We start from the raw sequence: 14,354 nt of genomic DNA on the forward strand, positions 1-14,354 counted from the left end.
CAAGGAAGTCCCTGGGACTTATATCTCCAATGAACAGCCAAAAATCTGGAACTGTAGCTGTGGCTCAAGTGGTTGAGTACTTGCCTTGAGATTTTTAAAAAGTGCTCAAGAATAGTGTCCAGCCCTGAGTTCAAGCCCCAGGACTGGCACTGCACATGTGTGTGTGTGTGCGCGCACACACACACACACACACCCCAAGATTAATTTCCTCCTTGTTTTTCTAAGTTCTACCTTTCAGGGTAATCAAGATGAATAACTTGGTATAAATTTTCCCATGTGTTTATTCCTAAGAATCACTTTCTATATCATTTTATTATACAGGTGTCTGTTTCGTCTTGTTCTTCCAAAGGTTTCTCAAATGCCAGAATCTGAAAATAAGTAAGTTATTTCAACAGAAATGATGTATTCACAAATGGAAAATAGTATACTGTTAGTAGTAACCTTATATTAAAAGATTTCTTGTGATGTGAATAAGATTAATGTAGGTAGTGTGTCCAAGCATGCTAAGTTTGTATCTTGGCTTGGCTATTTATTATATGTGCAACTTTGGGCACATTTCAAAGTGTTTTTTGGCTTCTGTTTCTCCAATCTATATAATGGAAATAATAATTTTATATGCCTTAAGGAATTGCTGTGATTACTCACTGATCCAGTAATACATGTAAAAGGAAAAAGATTAATGCGATCTGAAGAGAAACCAGAGTACAAGTAAATACACATGAGTGCTAGGCACCTTATAAGTCCTCAATAATGTTTATATATGATCTGATTATCAGATTGAATCTATCTCTTCCTTTTTTTTAACAATAAACTAATTAATAGATACACAGTCCCACAGATCATATAACCTGAATTGTTTGTTGATTCTGATTTTCTATTGGCTCAGTTAGGGCTATTGAAATATGTTTCAGTTCATAGTTTCCATGGTATTAAACTTATCAAGAACTTTAAAAAGCATGTGGTCACAGTTTCACGTCCGGAGTCTGGGCTGTGACCCTGGCTAGTTGGTTCGTTTTTTACTTCCCCAATAAATCCATCTTTTTATCATAAAAAAAAGAACTTTAAAAAGCATGCAAGATTTGGTCAACAGTTTTGATACAAAAGAATCCACTACTCTCTGATGATTTGAAAAAAACAATTCAAGTTCTAGATTAGGGATAATGCTCAGAGAATTTCTGAACCAGTTCTGCAGTCTCTGCTTGGTCATAAGCTCTGTAACTGTGTATCTCTATTATATTTTTGCTTCTTATAAGTGGCAGTAATATAGTGCTTCAACTTAACTTGAGCAAAATATATATGACTGAAATAAAATTGGATTAAAAACTCACTTTACTATATAATACATAATGTAGCCCCAAAATACCTGGTTTTACAGGTTATATGAACTGATTAAAAGGGCACCAAAACTCAAAGATGAAGCATGTAGAAATTTTCATAATGACCCAACTATTTGATATTATGAAGTTAATAGTATATTTTTTAAAGATGCCTTATCTCTTCCACATGCATCCTTGAAATACAGGGGAATATAGGGGAAAATTCTTGTTTGAATTAATGACAAATTACAGGAAATTTAAAATATATGCCTTTATTGTTTCCAAGTTTGTCTCGAATGCCTTCTAGTAGTTTTTTTCATGTAGAATTTAACATGACACATAACAAAAACAACACTTTTTTGCCAGTCCTGGGGCTTGAACTCACGGGCTGGGTGCTGTCCCTGAGCCTCTCTGTGCTCAAGGCTAGCACTCTACCACTTAGGCTACAACACCATTCCTGGCTTTTTCTGAGTAGTTTATTAGAGATAAGAATCTTAAGGACTTTCCTTCCCAGGCTGGCTTTGAACTGTGATCCTCAGATCTCAGCTTCCTGAGTAGCTAGGATTACAGGTGTGAGCCACTGGCACCTGACTGACAGTAAAAAGTATAAAGCATCTATTTAAGTGAAAATGCCCAAGATAATTGAATTTGAGTTTCAGTTATGTCATTAGTTTGTAGTATACGTTAGGCAGCAACAACTGGCTAGCAATCTCACACAGATAATGTATCCCATTCCATATTATCATTCTTTTCTGTATTATTTATTTGCAGTCATGGACCTTTCATAGATTATTTTGTAGAGAATCAGTAAATTAAATAATGAAGAAAAGATGGATATTGGTACCTCAGGACTGTAATCGTAGCTATTCAGGAGGCTGAGATCTGAGGATCACAGTTCAAAGCCAGCCTGGGAAGGAAAGTCCATGAGACTCTTATCTCAAATTAACCACCAGAAAATCAGAAGTGATGCTGCAGCTCAAGTGGTAGAGTGCTAACCTTGAGCAAAAAAGCTTAGGAGCAGCGCTCAGGCCCTGGGTTCAAGCCCAATGGCTAATCAACCAAATAAATTAAATAATAAATAAATGTGAAGAATTCATTCTTAGGTCTGCTAAAATTCAAATTAATAAAATTTACTGTAAGTTGTTAATTTTATAAACTTATAAAGCTTTTAATATTATGCATGAGAAAGTGTTTAGTTTTCCTGAAACGCAATCTGTATTAAATAGTACTATACTCTTTTCTGAGAAGGTCAGTTTTCTTTTTCTTTAAAATTGAGATGGAGTCTTGATATGCTGTACAAAGCTTTCCAGGATGAGCTCAAACTATTGGTCCTTTTTAGCTTCCCCATTTATTTATCCATTTTTATTTATTCTTATTTAATTCCATTACTTATCCATATCTCTTTTTATACAAAATGATATTGGAGTCTGTTAAAGTTTTTTTTAAAAATTGTAATGATTTTAATTTTATTCTATTATTACTATTATTTTGGTGTTACTAGTGGTTTAACCCAGGGCCTCAAGCTTGCTAGGCAGGCACTACCCCTTGAGGTATTACCCCAGCTCTTAAGACTTATTGTTAAAGAGTAGTTTTAGTTTCACAGAAAAATTGAGAGGAAGATGCATAGATTCCCATATATTTCTTTTACCAACATATGCATCACCTCTCTCATTATCAGCATCCTCCAATGGAGGTATACAGTCATCACAATTTATGACCCTAAGCTGACATGTAATCCCATCAAATCCATAGCTAGTAGGATAGTTCATCTTCAATGTTCATTATTCTATGTGTTTGGACGAAAGTATAATGACATGCATCCATTAGTTCAGCATCATACAGAGCTTTTTTTCTGCCCTTAAAAAATCTACTATGCCTTCCTCATAAGCACTTTATTGTGAGCCCAGTTTTGTCTTTTCCAGAATGCCATCTAGATGGAATCATACAGTAAATAGCTCTTCAAATTAAAAATTTCACTCAATAACACATATTTACAGTTTCTTTTGTGACTAATACCTTGTATAATTTCGGAACTAAATAATACTGCATTGCCTTCACATTTTATTCATTAATTCACCCATTGTAGGGGATCTTGGTTGCTTCCAAAATTTTAATAAAACTTCTATAAACATCTTGGCATGTATTTTTGTAGTCATATATTTCGCTTTTTGGGGTAAATACCAAGGAGCACAATTTCTGTATTATGTGGTAAGACTATTTTTAGCCTTAGAAGAAAACCCCAAACTATTTTCCAGAGTAGCTGTGTAATGTTACATTCCCATCAGCAATGAAGAAGAATTCCTGTTGCTATATATTCTCACCAGTACTTAGGATTTTCAATTTTTTTGGATTTGGGCCATTTGTATTTCATTTTGTTTGGCATTTTCCTGATGACATATGACACAGAGTATCTTATCATATGCTTAGATGCCGTTTGTGTATCTTCTTTAGTGAAGCTTCAGTTAAAATCTTTTGCCCAGACTTTCCCCACAGATTTAAGGTATTTTGTGTCCAAATAACTTCCTTTTATAAACAGATATCCCCTGGTTTTTGACCATAGACCCTTATAACAAAAAGATCCTAACAGTAAAAAAATATTAGCACATTAGTAGTGTTCTGTTGTCATTAATAAAGTCAGTCCATCATTGTATCATGAAATTCTCTCCAAGGTTGAGGACACTGAAGTTTTCAGACTTCAATGTTATCAGATTCCAAATGTAGGAATAATAAGACATAGAAATATATGTCTTTACCTCTTTGGGCTTCTAGTACAATTGAACTGAAGACAGTATCTCTTGCTCCCATGATTTTGTGGTTGTTTTTGCAGTGCTGGAGATTGAATGTGGGTCTCCTTCACACTAGGCAAGTGTTATGCCACTGAGCTACATTCATAGCTTCACTCAGAGTGTCTCTTGAGGTGTTGATGTAATAGTGGATTTCCCTTACTATGTAGCACATGCCTCACTTTCAGCCATTATTTCTCCTTTTCCGCATTTTTTTGTACCTGTCCTCAGGCTTGAACTGAGGGCCTAGATCTGCCCGTGAGCTTTTGTGCTCAAGGCGAGTGCTGTACTACTTGAGCCACAGTTCCACTTCTAGCTTTGTTCTGGAGATAATTGGAGATGAGTTTATCAGACTTTCCTGCCTGGGCTGGCTTCAAATTGTAATCCTTAGCTCTCAGCCTCAAGAAAAGTTGGTTTAGCCTTTTTTCTGTTAGACACTACAAAGAGCAATACTAGTCTAGCAAATGCATGCTACCCCAATCCACTCCTATTTATATAGGGTACTTCTTACATAGAAGCACAACAAATAGGACATCTTTTTTTTTCTTTTGCTTGCTGGTCCTGGGGCTTGAACTCAGGGCCTGGGTGCTGTCCTTGAGCTTCTGTCCTTCAAGACTAGTGCTCTACCACTGAGCCACAGCTCCACTTCCAACTTTTTCTGAGTAGATTATTGAAAATGAGAGTCTCACAGACTTGCCTTCCCAGGCTGGCTTTGAACCTCAATCCTCAGATCTCAATCTCCCAAGTAGCTATGATTAGAAGAATGAGCCACTGGTCCTGGCAAGTTTTGAATTTTTAATTGTTTCTCTATTTATGGAAAGAATGACATTGAGATTGAATCCATTTCTATTAGATTTGATTTATTTGTTTGAGTGGATAAAGGTTTGTTAAGTATTCCTTCATAATGTTTCACTTTATGATATATAGCTATATATCTTCTTTCTCATTCCTAAATTTATTTCTCTTCTCATTTTGTTCAAAATTTGGTTTATCTGATTCTTTGTATTTTTTAGTCTCTAATTCATTGGTTTCTGCTCTAATCTTTACTATTTCTGTCTATTTGTTTTGAGTTTGGCTTCTTTTTTTTTAAGCTTTAAGTGCACTATTAGGGTATTAATTTGGGAGGTCTATTTTGCTAATGTAGGTACTCATGGCTCTAAACTTTCTTCTTGGAACTGCTTTTGCTGTGTCCCAAAGGTTGTGTTTTTATTTCCCCTGGATTCTGGAAACTTTTGGCTTTCCTCTATTATCTCTTTATTATAACCCTCTTCTTCAGCAATGTGTTGTTCAGTCTCCATGAGCTTGAGTATTTTCTGTGGCTTCTGAAGTCTTTCCTATAGGGTTAGTCTGTATATTTGTACAATATTAAGTATTGACTGGGTTGGTGCTGCCCTCCCTCTTAATTGGGAGTTAATCTGTTAGACTTGCCAATTAAAATTTTAATCTGGTTTTTACAGACAGCAAGAGATGTTTGTTAACAGTGTTCATATAGCCAATCCTATTATATTTCAGGGGCCTATGGAATTTGTATGCTTCCATTTCGAAGTTAGGAGGATAACAATACTAGGAATAGGGGTTAGAACTTAGTTATTGAGAGAAGAGAGATTGGGAGACAAGATACAGCATTTAGAAGATGCAGAAAAGATGAGTAGAATATGGTGAAGCAGGTACTCAATACCCATGTGTGTATGTATATGATTCAGATATTGTGCGTGGAAGTATCAGAGGGTTACAGAGGGCCAGAAAAGAATAATAACATATGGAAAGAGGGTGATAGAATAAACTACCAGTAGAAAAAGGAAGAAAAATAGAGAGAAAAAAGAAAAAAATTAAACCAAAACCCAAACTGCCTACTTTTCTTCTTATGGAATATAAATTAAATGTTTGACCAGGCACTGGTGGCTCATGCCAGGGATCCTAGCTACTCAGGAGCCTGAGATTTGAAGACTTTTGTTTGATGCCATCCCAGGAAGGAAAATTCCATAAAACTCTTTTCTTCACTTAACCACCAAAAAACCCAGAAGTGGAGTTGTGGGCTGTCTTTTAAATCTGAAGGAAAAAGAAGGGTGGCTCTCAGCAATTCACCTTCTTGACTACCCTGGGATATTCTGTTCTAACTTTCCAGTTTGTATTCTCTGCTTTTTAATGTGAGGACTTCTATTGTTATATACTCAAGATCAACAGCATCTAGTTTAGCAATAAATCCATCACTTTCATTCTCAACTTCATTATAGTATTTTACAGTTCCATCATTTCTGTTTGGTTCTTAATAGAATTTCCTTCATTTTGATTATACTACTCATCCATTCTTGTATGTTGTCTATTTTATCTGTTATAGCCCTTAACCATATTAATCATAATTGTTTTAAATTTGTGTCTATTAATTCCAACATTCTAGCCATGCCTGCTTCTGATGATTGCTGTGTCTCTTTAACTTGTGTTTTTTTTGGGGGGGGGATGGGGCTGATAAATACGTCTTTTTTTTTTTATATATCCAAACACAACATACAAAGAAATTGGTTGCTATAACAGGCCTTTAGTAGTGTGGTGGTAAATTTGGGAGAAAGAAAATAATCTTATGATCCTATGAATAGATCTGACTTTCAGTGAACTTGTGCCTCTGAAGTGAACATCTCTAGTGCTTCTCAGAATTTTTCCTCCCCTTGCTCTTTTTACTGTTATTGTAAAGGTGATGTTCAGAAGGGTTTAATGAGTACATTTCAGGTAATGAGTCAGGTAATGAGTACATTTCTTTTTGAATAGTGTCAATTCTTCCCTCGTTTCCCCCTAAGTTTTCCTTCTTCCACAAGTTGTATAGCTCAATTTCAACATGGCGTCTAGTGAGTATTACTGCTGCATTTATTCACCCTTTGTCCCACAATTTCCATGCTTCCCTTTACTCTCCCCAAAGCAGTTAAACTTATAAGACAAAAGGTACAAAAATCAAAAGCAGTGACAAGGGTAAAAAAAAAGCATAATAGGGCTGGGGATATAGCCTAGTGGCAAGAGTGCCTGCCTCGGATACACGAGGCCCTAGGTTCGATTCCCCAGCACCACATATACAGAAAACGGCCAGAAGCGGCGCTGTGGCTCAAGTGGCAGAGTGCTAGCCTTGAGCGGGAAGAAGCCAGGGACAGTGCTCAGGCCCTGAGTCCAAGGCCCACGACTGGCCAAAAAAAAAAAAAAAAAAAAAAAAAAAAAGCATAATAGTAAAAAGCCTCTTGTTTCCATTTCTTGGAGTTCATTTAATTAAACATCATTTTATACAACCATATGCACATAGCTATTGAGCCTTAGTAATCCTCTCCCAAGAATATCCTCCTTTGGTCTCACTGTGTGAATGTCTAGAGACCTGTATAATTTATCATGTCCAAGTGTATTTTTTGTGTCTTTTACCACCAAGTATAGATTTATAGGCACATTCTAGTTGCAAAAAATGAGGGAAACCATACAACCTGTGTTTCTTTGGGTCTGGATTAGTTTGCTTAATATAATTTTTCCAAATCTCTCAATTTCCTTAAGAACAGTGCACTATCATTCTTTCTGAAGAAAGCATACACTTCCACAGTGTGTGTATATATCACTGTTCTTGATTCATTTATCTACTGAGGAGCATCTAGGTTAATTCTATATTTTGGCGATGGTAAACAGTGCTGCAATGAACATGGTTGTACTGGTAGGTAGCTTTAGTGTGGCCTGGTCGGTATTCTGTTAGATAAATGCAGAGGAGTAGAACTGCTGGGTCACAGGGAATCTTTATGTTTATTCTTTTGAGGAATCTCCATACTGTTTTCCAGAGTCTCTCTTTAAGTCCTAAGCCCATTAATTGTTTTTTATTAGTTCTTGTTTCTTTGAGGGTTTATTTTTGTTTCCTCCCTTCTTAAGAGAGGATAGCTACAGTACACTGATTTATATTGTTTCCCTTTTCTCAAGTCAATTAGGCTCTGATAATGGGATAGTAGTTTAGCTAGAACCCAGGGTCTCTATACAGCATCATAGCCTAGCAAGTGGAAACCACATGCTAAAGAGACATATTGTTGCAGATGAGGTTCCAGCAGGAACCAAAACATCCTCTCCCTACATCTTTTTATTTCCTCAAGTTCTCTAGTCTAGGGTATGGAGTTTTGCAGAAGGGTCCTTATTGGGAATTTAAAAATCCACTCAGGTTATTGTAGGAGTTGACCAATATAACATCAACCTCCAAACACCTAGATATAATAGAACCAATCAGAGCACAGCCCAGGGTTTAAAATCCCCAAGACTAAGCAAGAAACTAAGAAAGAACAGAGGCTGTCAAGTAAGATACTTCTCTTCTGAATAAAGTTCTTTGTGTTCAACCTTCATTATTCATGGACTTTTTATTCTTTTGGCATTTTTTTGGTACTGGGGATTGCACTTGCCACTGAGCAACATTCCAGTCCTATTTGTGGACTTTTTTCCTTACATTTCTGAGACAAGAACTCAAGAAGGTAATAGCAGCAGCGTGGAGCTGCAGTAGTCTTGCAGTCATTGCCTGCTGTTGATATGTAACATCAAAGAGGCATAGCCTGCTGCTGAGCTACAACAGTAACAGGCAATGAGGGCTACAACCCTGGTCATTTCTGCTGAGTGTGGAGCTGGATGGGCTGTGAGGACAGAAGGACTATGAAAACATCATGCTCTTTCCACTGCAGACACTGAAAAAGAAAATTCATATCAATAATATCTCCAAAGGGTACCAAAATAGTTTCTCTTGAGGAAAAGTCTTGTTAAGAACAGCACTTTCCAAAAACACTGTGTCTCCAGTATCTACGGTGAGAACCTGGCAAAGCTACTGGAGGCACAGCTCACAAAAGTGCTCCCTATGCAGGACATAGGAATAAAAGATTCAAAATGGTAGTTGTGGTCTATATCCCTTATTTTTTTTGCTTCAGTATTAGGGATTGACTCAGATCTCACACTTGTTAGGCAGCTACTCTACTACTTAAGCCATGCTCCTGGCCTAATAGTCTATACTTTAAACTTTTGTAGTTCAGGTAATAAAGGTGGTCATCTATCTATTAACTGTTAATTACTAAGCAATGTGGCTAAGATGGAAGGTGTTTATTATTCTCAAACACAGAAAATATCTATAACCCCAAACACATGGGCAATAGGTTACATTTATTTATTTATTTATTTATTTTTTAGTGTTGAATTTTTTTATTTTTTTTCAAATTTTTATTATCAAACTGATGTACAGAGAGGTTACAGTTTCATACATTAGGCATTGGATACATTTCTTTTACTGTTTGTTACCTTGTCCATCATACTCCCCTCCCTCCTCCCCTCCCCCTTTCCCTTCCCCCCAACCTGGAGGTGTTCAGTTCACTTACAACAAACAGTTTTGCAAGTATTGCTTTTGTAGTTGTTTGTCTTTTTTTACCCTGTGTCTGTCAAATTTGGTATTCCCTTTCAATTTCCTACTTCCAATACCAGTATACACGATTTCCAATATACTCAGATAAGATTACAGAGATAGTGTAGGTACAACCACAGGAAGGTGATACAAGAACATCATCAATAATAGAAGCTACAGATACACATGGGACGTTGAAAGTAGTTACAACTGTGATACAACAATTGTCTCCATAACATGGAGTTCATTTCACTTAGCATCATCTTATGTGTTCATAAGGGTATAGCTATTGGGCCTTGTGATGCTCTGCTATGACTTGCCTAAACCTGTACTAATTATTCCCAATAAGGGAGACCATAGAGTCTATGTTTCTTTGAGTGTGGCTCACTTCACTTAGTATAATTTTTTCCAAGTCCTTCCATTTCCTTACAAATGGGACAATGTCATTCTTTCTGATAGAGGCATAAAATTCCATTGTGTATATGTACCACATTTTCCTGATCCATTTGTCTACTGAGGGGCATCTGGGTTGGTTCCAGATTCTAGCTATGACAAATTGTGCTGTGATGAACATTGTTGTGCTGGTGGCTTTACTGTGATTTTGTTTGTGGTCTTTTGGATAGATACCCAAAAGTGGGGCTGCTGGGTCATAGGGGAGTTCTATAGTTAGCCTTCTGAGGAATCTCCATACTGCTTGCCATAGTGGCTGAACCAGTTTACATTTCCACCAACAATGAAGTAGGGTTCCCTTTTGGCCACATCCCCTCCAACAATTGTTATTGTTAGTTTACTTGATATATGACATTCTTACTGGGGTGAGATGGAATCTCAATGTTGTTTTGATTTGCATTTCTTTTATGGCCAGTGATGTAGAGCATTTTTTCATATGTCTCTTGGCCATTCTCATTTCCTCATCAGAGAAGTCTCTTTTTAAGTCTTTAGCCCACTTGATGAGGGGGCTATTGGTTCTTAGCGGTTTTGTTTTGAAAGAAGGTAATTTTTTTAGTTCTGCATATATTTTAGAGATGAGGCCTTTGTCTGTTGAATGTCCGGTAAAGATCTTCTCCCAGTCTGTGGGCTTTCTGTTTATCTTGCGAGCCATGTCCTTTGCTGTGCAGAAGCTCTGCAGTTTGATGCAGTCCCATTTGTCCAACCTTTCTTTGATTTGTAGCCTTTCTGGGTCTTTGTTAAGGAAGTTCCATCCTGCGCCAAGGAGCCCAAGGGTTTCTCCTACTCCTTCCTTTAGTGTTTTCAGGGTGTCTGTTTTGATTTCAAGGTCTTTAATCCATTTGGAATTGATTTTGGTGCAGGGTGATATATAAGGATCTAGTTTTAGTTTGTTGCATGTGTTGAGCCAGGTTTGCCAGCACACTTGTTAAAGAGGCTATCTTTCTTCCATACTATTTTTTTTAGCTCCTTTATCAAAGATTAAGTAGGCGTAGTTCTGTGGGTTCATTTCTGGGTCTTCAATTCTGTTCCATTGTTCTTCAGGCCTGTTCCGGTGCCAATACCAAGCTGTTTTTATTACTATAGCTTTATAATACAGCTTGAAGTTGGGTATTGTAATTCCTCCAGCACTGTTCTTTCTGCTTTGGAGTATTTTTGCTATTCTAGGTCTTTTATTGTTCCATATGAATTTCTGGATTGCTTCCTTTATTTCATTAAAAAATGGTGTTGGGATATTAATGGGTATTGCATTGAATTTGTAGATAGCCTTTGGCAATATTGCCATTTTGATTATATTAATCCCCCCAATCCAGGAGCATGGGAGGTTAGGTTACTTTTTTATACTAATACTAGGGTTTGAACTCATAGCCAGATGGTTCCATAGAATTATTGTTCATAGCTAATGCTCTAATTCTTGAGCAACATCTCTACTTCCAGATTTTGTTGATTAATTGCAGTCATCTCTAGGATTAATTTGCCCAGGCTGGCTTCAAACCAGGATCCTCAGATGTCAGCCTCTTGAGTAGCTAGGATAATAGACATGAGCCATCAGTGCCCATCTACTAGGTGACTTTTAAGACTTCCAGTATTGTCTCTATTTGGAAGAGTCTGCAAATTCTTATCATCTAAATGCAGAAGATAGATGCTGATAGTTGTTCTTTTAACATCTAAATTAAGCTGTGAGGAGAGCTTGTTGTTGTTTCTCTTTTTACTAGTTCAGTTCCCAGTACTCATCTCTGAATCTGGAACTTTTAAAACTATACCTTTAAAAAATTTTAATTTTAACTTAAAAAATTTAAATCTAAACTTTTAAATTAAAAAATAAAAATGTATACATTATGTAAGTTTTATAAAAATATATAAACTTATATAAATATATAAAACATACAATTAAAATAATCATATTTTAATCATATTCATGGAAAATATAATTTATGTTTTCTCATTTGGGTATCTTGCCTCAGTTTCCACAGTGAATCCCTTCAGTAAACTGTGATTCCCTATATTTACTGTCTCTTCTTTGTGGCAGTGGTTTGCACCTGTTCTGCACTTGCTTTTATGGATTAAAGAAAATTAGTTGATTTTTTTTAGTATGTTGAGCTTTATACTTGTTAGGACAGAGTGGCAACTTTGAGTCTATATGATGTATAACTGGAAAGTTGAAGTCCTGTGCTGCAATTTGTATACTGCTTAAAGAAACTTGATAGGAAGGCAAGAAATATTGGTAATAGACTTGACTGTCAGAAACTGTATCAACCTGGAAAACCATCTCTAACATCAGATTCGTTTCCTCATCTGTAAAATGAGAGTTTGGTATTAGAGGAGTGGCTTTTTAAATGACGCTCTTCACAAACCTGGAAATTTGAGGCTCCCATTCTCCATCTACCTCTGGTTCAATTAGAAACACTATTTCTTCCTTCCTCCCTTTCTTCCTTCCAATTGCTAAAGATAAACTCAAGGCTTCATGCATGCTAGGTGAGTGCACTACCTCTGAATTATGCCCCAGCCCTATCTTTTCTTGTATATTAGACATCTATACATTTTATTTGAAATAATGGTTCTAAACTTCATTTTAATAATATTGTATATTGATTTCCCCTCTTTAAACAGTTATAGGGGAAAGCAAAGAAAGGGATGATATTGTCCAGAATAAAAGATACTTGTTACATGACTTATAAAATGGTAGTCCCTCTGTACAACACCTTAATAATAACAATAAAATTATTTTTAATGCTTTTAGGGAAAATCAAAATGGTGAGACAAAGGGTAAAAGGCAAACCAAAGCAACAGCAATACATACAAGACAATATGTTTTAAACCAACTGTACAACTCTGGGTGGGGGGGATTGGGGAGGAGGGACAGTGGAAGAAAATGAAGGAAGGGATAACTAGTTTGATAAGAAATATACTCACTACCTTACATATGTAACTGTAACCCCTCTGTATATCACCTTAAAATAAAAATTAAAAATTAAAAAAATGCTTTTAAAACTTGGCAGGATGTCCCATGGCTAAGGGACAGTATCTAGGGCTTGAATTCAAATGCCAGCACTGGCACTTATACACACACATGCATGTAACAAAAACAAAGCTTATATATTACAGAGGTTAGTACCTACTCCTAAATTTAATGAGCCTGTTATATAAAACCTTATCTGTCACTGAAATCCTTTGATAAAAGTGGGTGTAGAAATAGAAGAAATGTGGAAGCACTGGGTATGAATAACTATAATGGTGGAGTGCATTAAAGGGGTAAATTGTAGCATTGATCTTTTTAGCCCAGTTTCAAATAGTATGTTTTTCAGTGCTTCATTCATAGAAAAGATTTAGAACAATTGAAAACTTTTTTCTTTATTTTTTTAGAAAGAATGAAATGAATTGACTTATAACTTACTTCAATACAGGTAAATATCTCCTTGGTTATTTTTCAGTTTTTTAACTTGCACCTATCCTCCATTGAACTCTTCAAGTACATTGAGCACACTAATTTCAACCTAATATTTGAGTTCAGCTTCATGTTCCTTATTAATGTTGACCATAGAAATCTATTTTGGTTTCTTCATCCACAATCAAAGAAAAGTTTGGTGTCACTACCATTCATCTCCAAATATGATTTCAGTTCTCTTTTTAGTCTAGTTTTCTCTAAAGACATGTCCCTTCCTTCTGTTCTTCCTTTCTTTCTTTCCTGATTCTTTCCTCTCCAATTTCTACTTGATCCTAATCTATAAACTGAACAGATAAAAAAAGATACCAAGACAAAAATACTCAGAAGCCTGCTAGTTTTTCATGCTCTCTAAACCAAATTAACACTGTTAACTCTTATTTTAATTAGCATCAGTTAGTGGTTTAAGGGAGGTTAATCTGCCATCTCCATGTATGCATGCATTCTACCTTGATGTGACTCACCCTCTCAATAATCCTACTTTAAATTGTCTACCCAACTCTGTCATTTTCTCCATCTACTCATACCTCTTTTCAACAACTTCATGCAGCCTAATCTCTAGCAACATCACTTTCTTTTCACCATACTTTTTTTGGTGGTATCCTTTATGTATACCTTTTATTTCTAATTCCCATGAATTTCTTTTTTAATGCTCAAAACATACAAAAGACTCCATATCTTAGAGATTCTATTGCATTTATTACTACAGTTCAATTTTATACCACAAATTCCTGTCAACATTGTCTTAAACATAGCAAAACAGTTTGAAGCAAAAGCTTTTCAAATGAGGAAAATTTTACTGGTATACATTCTAATTTCTCAGAAAAGTATGGGGTAAGTAATAAGTACTTTCTGGTAATGAAAATATATTCCGCTTCTACACTGATCTTTATTTTGAATGAAATAAATAGCAATAAATTATTATGCCAGTGTATTGGTACTCTTCCAATTCTCACTCTCCATTTTAGACTTTTCAGGGGTTGGTTTTC

General features: G+C 35.9%; 1 protein-coding gene across 1 annotated transcript in view; it reads left to right on the top strand.

The window, feature by feature from the left end:
- Window positions 1-14,354, top strand: part of Tex11 (testis expressed 11) — a 237,579-nt gene that overhangs the window by 131,414 nt on the left and 91,811 nt on the right. The window contains 2 exon segments of the mRNA XM_048335370.1: window positions 322-378; window positions 13,287-13,327. Coding sequence (XP_048191327.1) covers window positions 322-378; window positions 13,287-13,327 — 98 coding nt within the window.

This window comes from Perognathus longimembris, chromosome 28, assembly GCF_023159225.1.
Source record: "Perognathus longimembris pacificus isolate PPM17 chromosome 28, ASM2315922v1, whole genome shotgun sequence".
Taxonomy (NCBI): domain Eukaryota; kingdom Metazoa; phylum Chordata; class Mammalia; order Rodentia; family Heteromyidae; genus Perognathus; species Perognathus longimembris.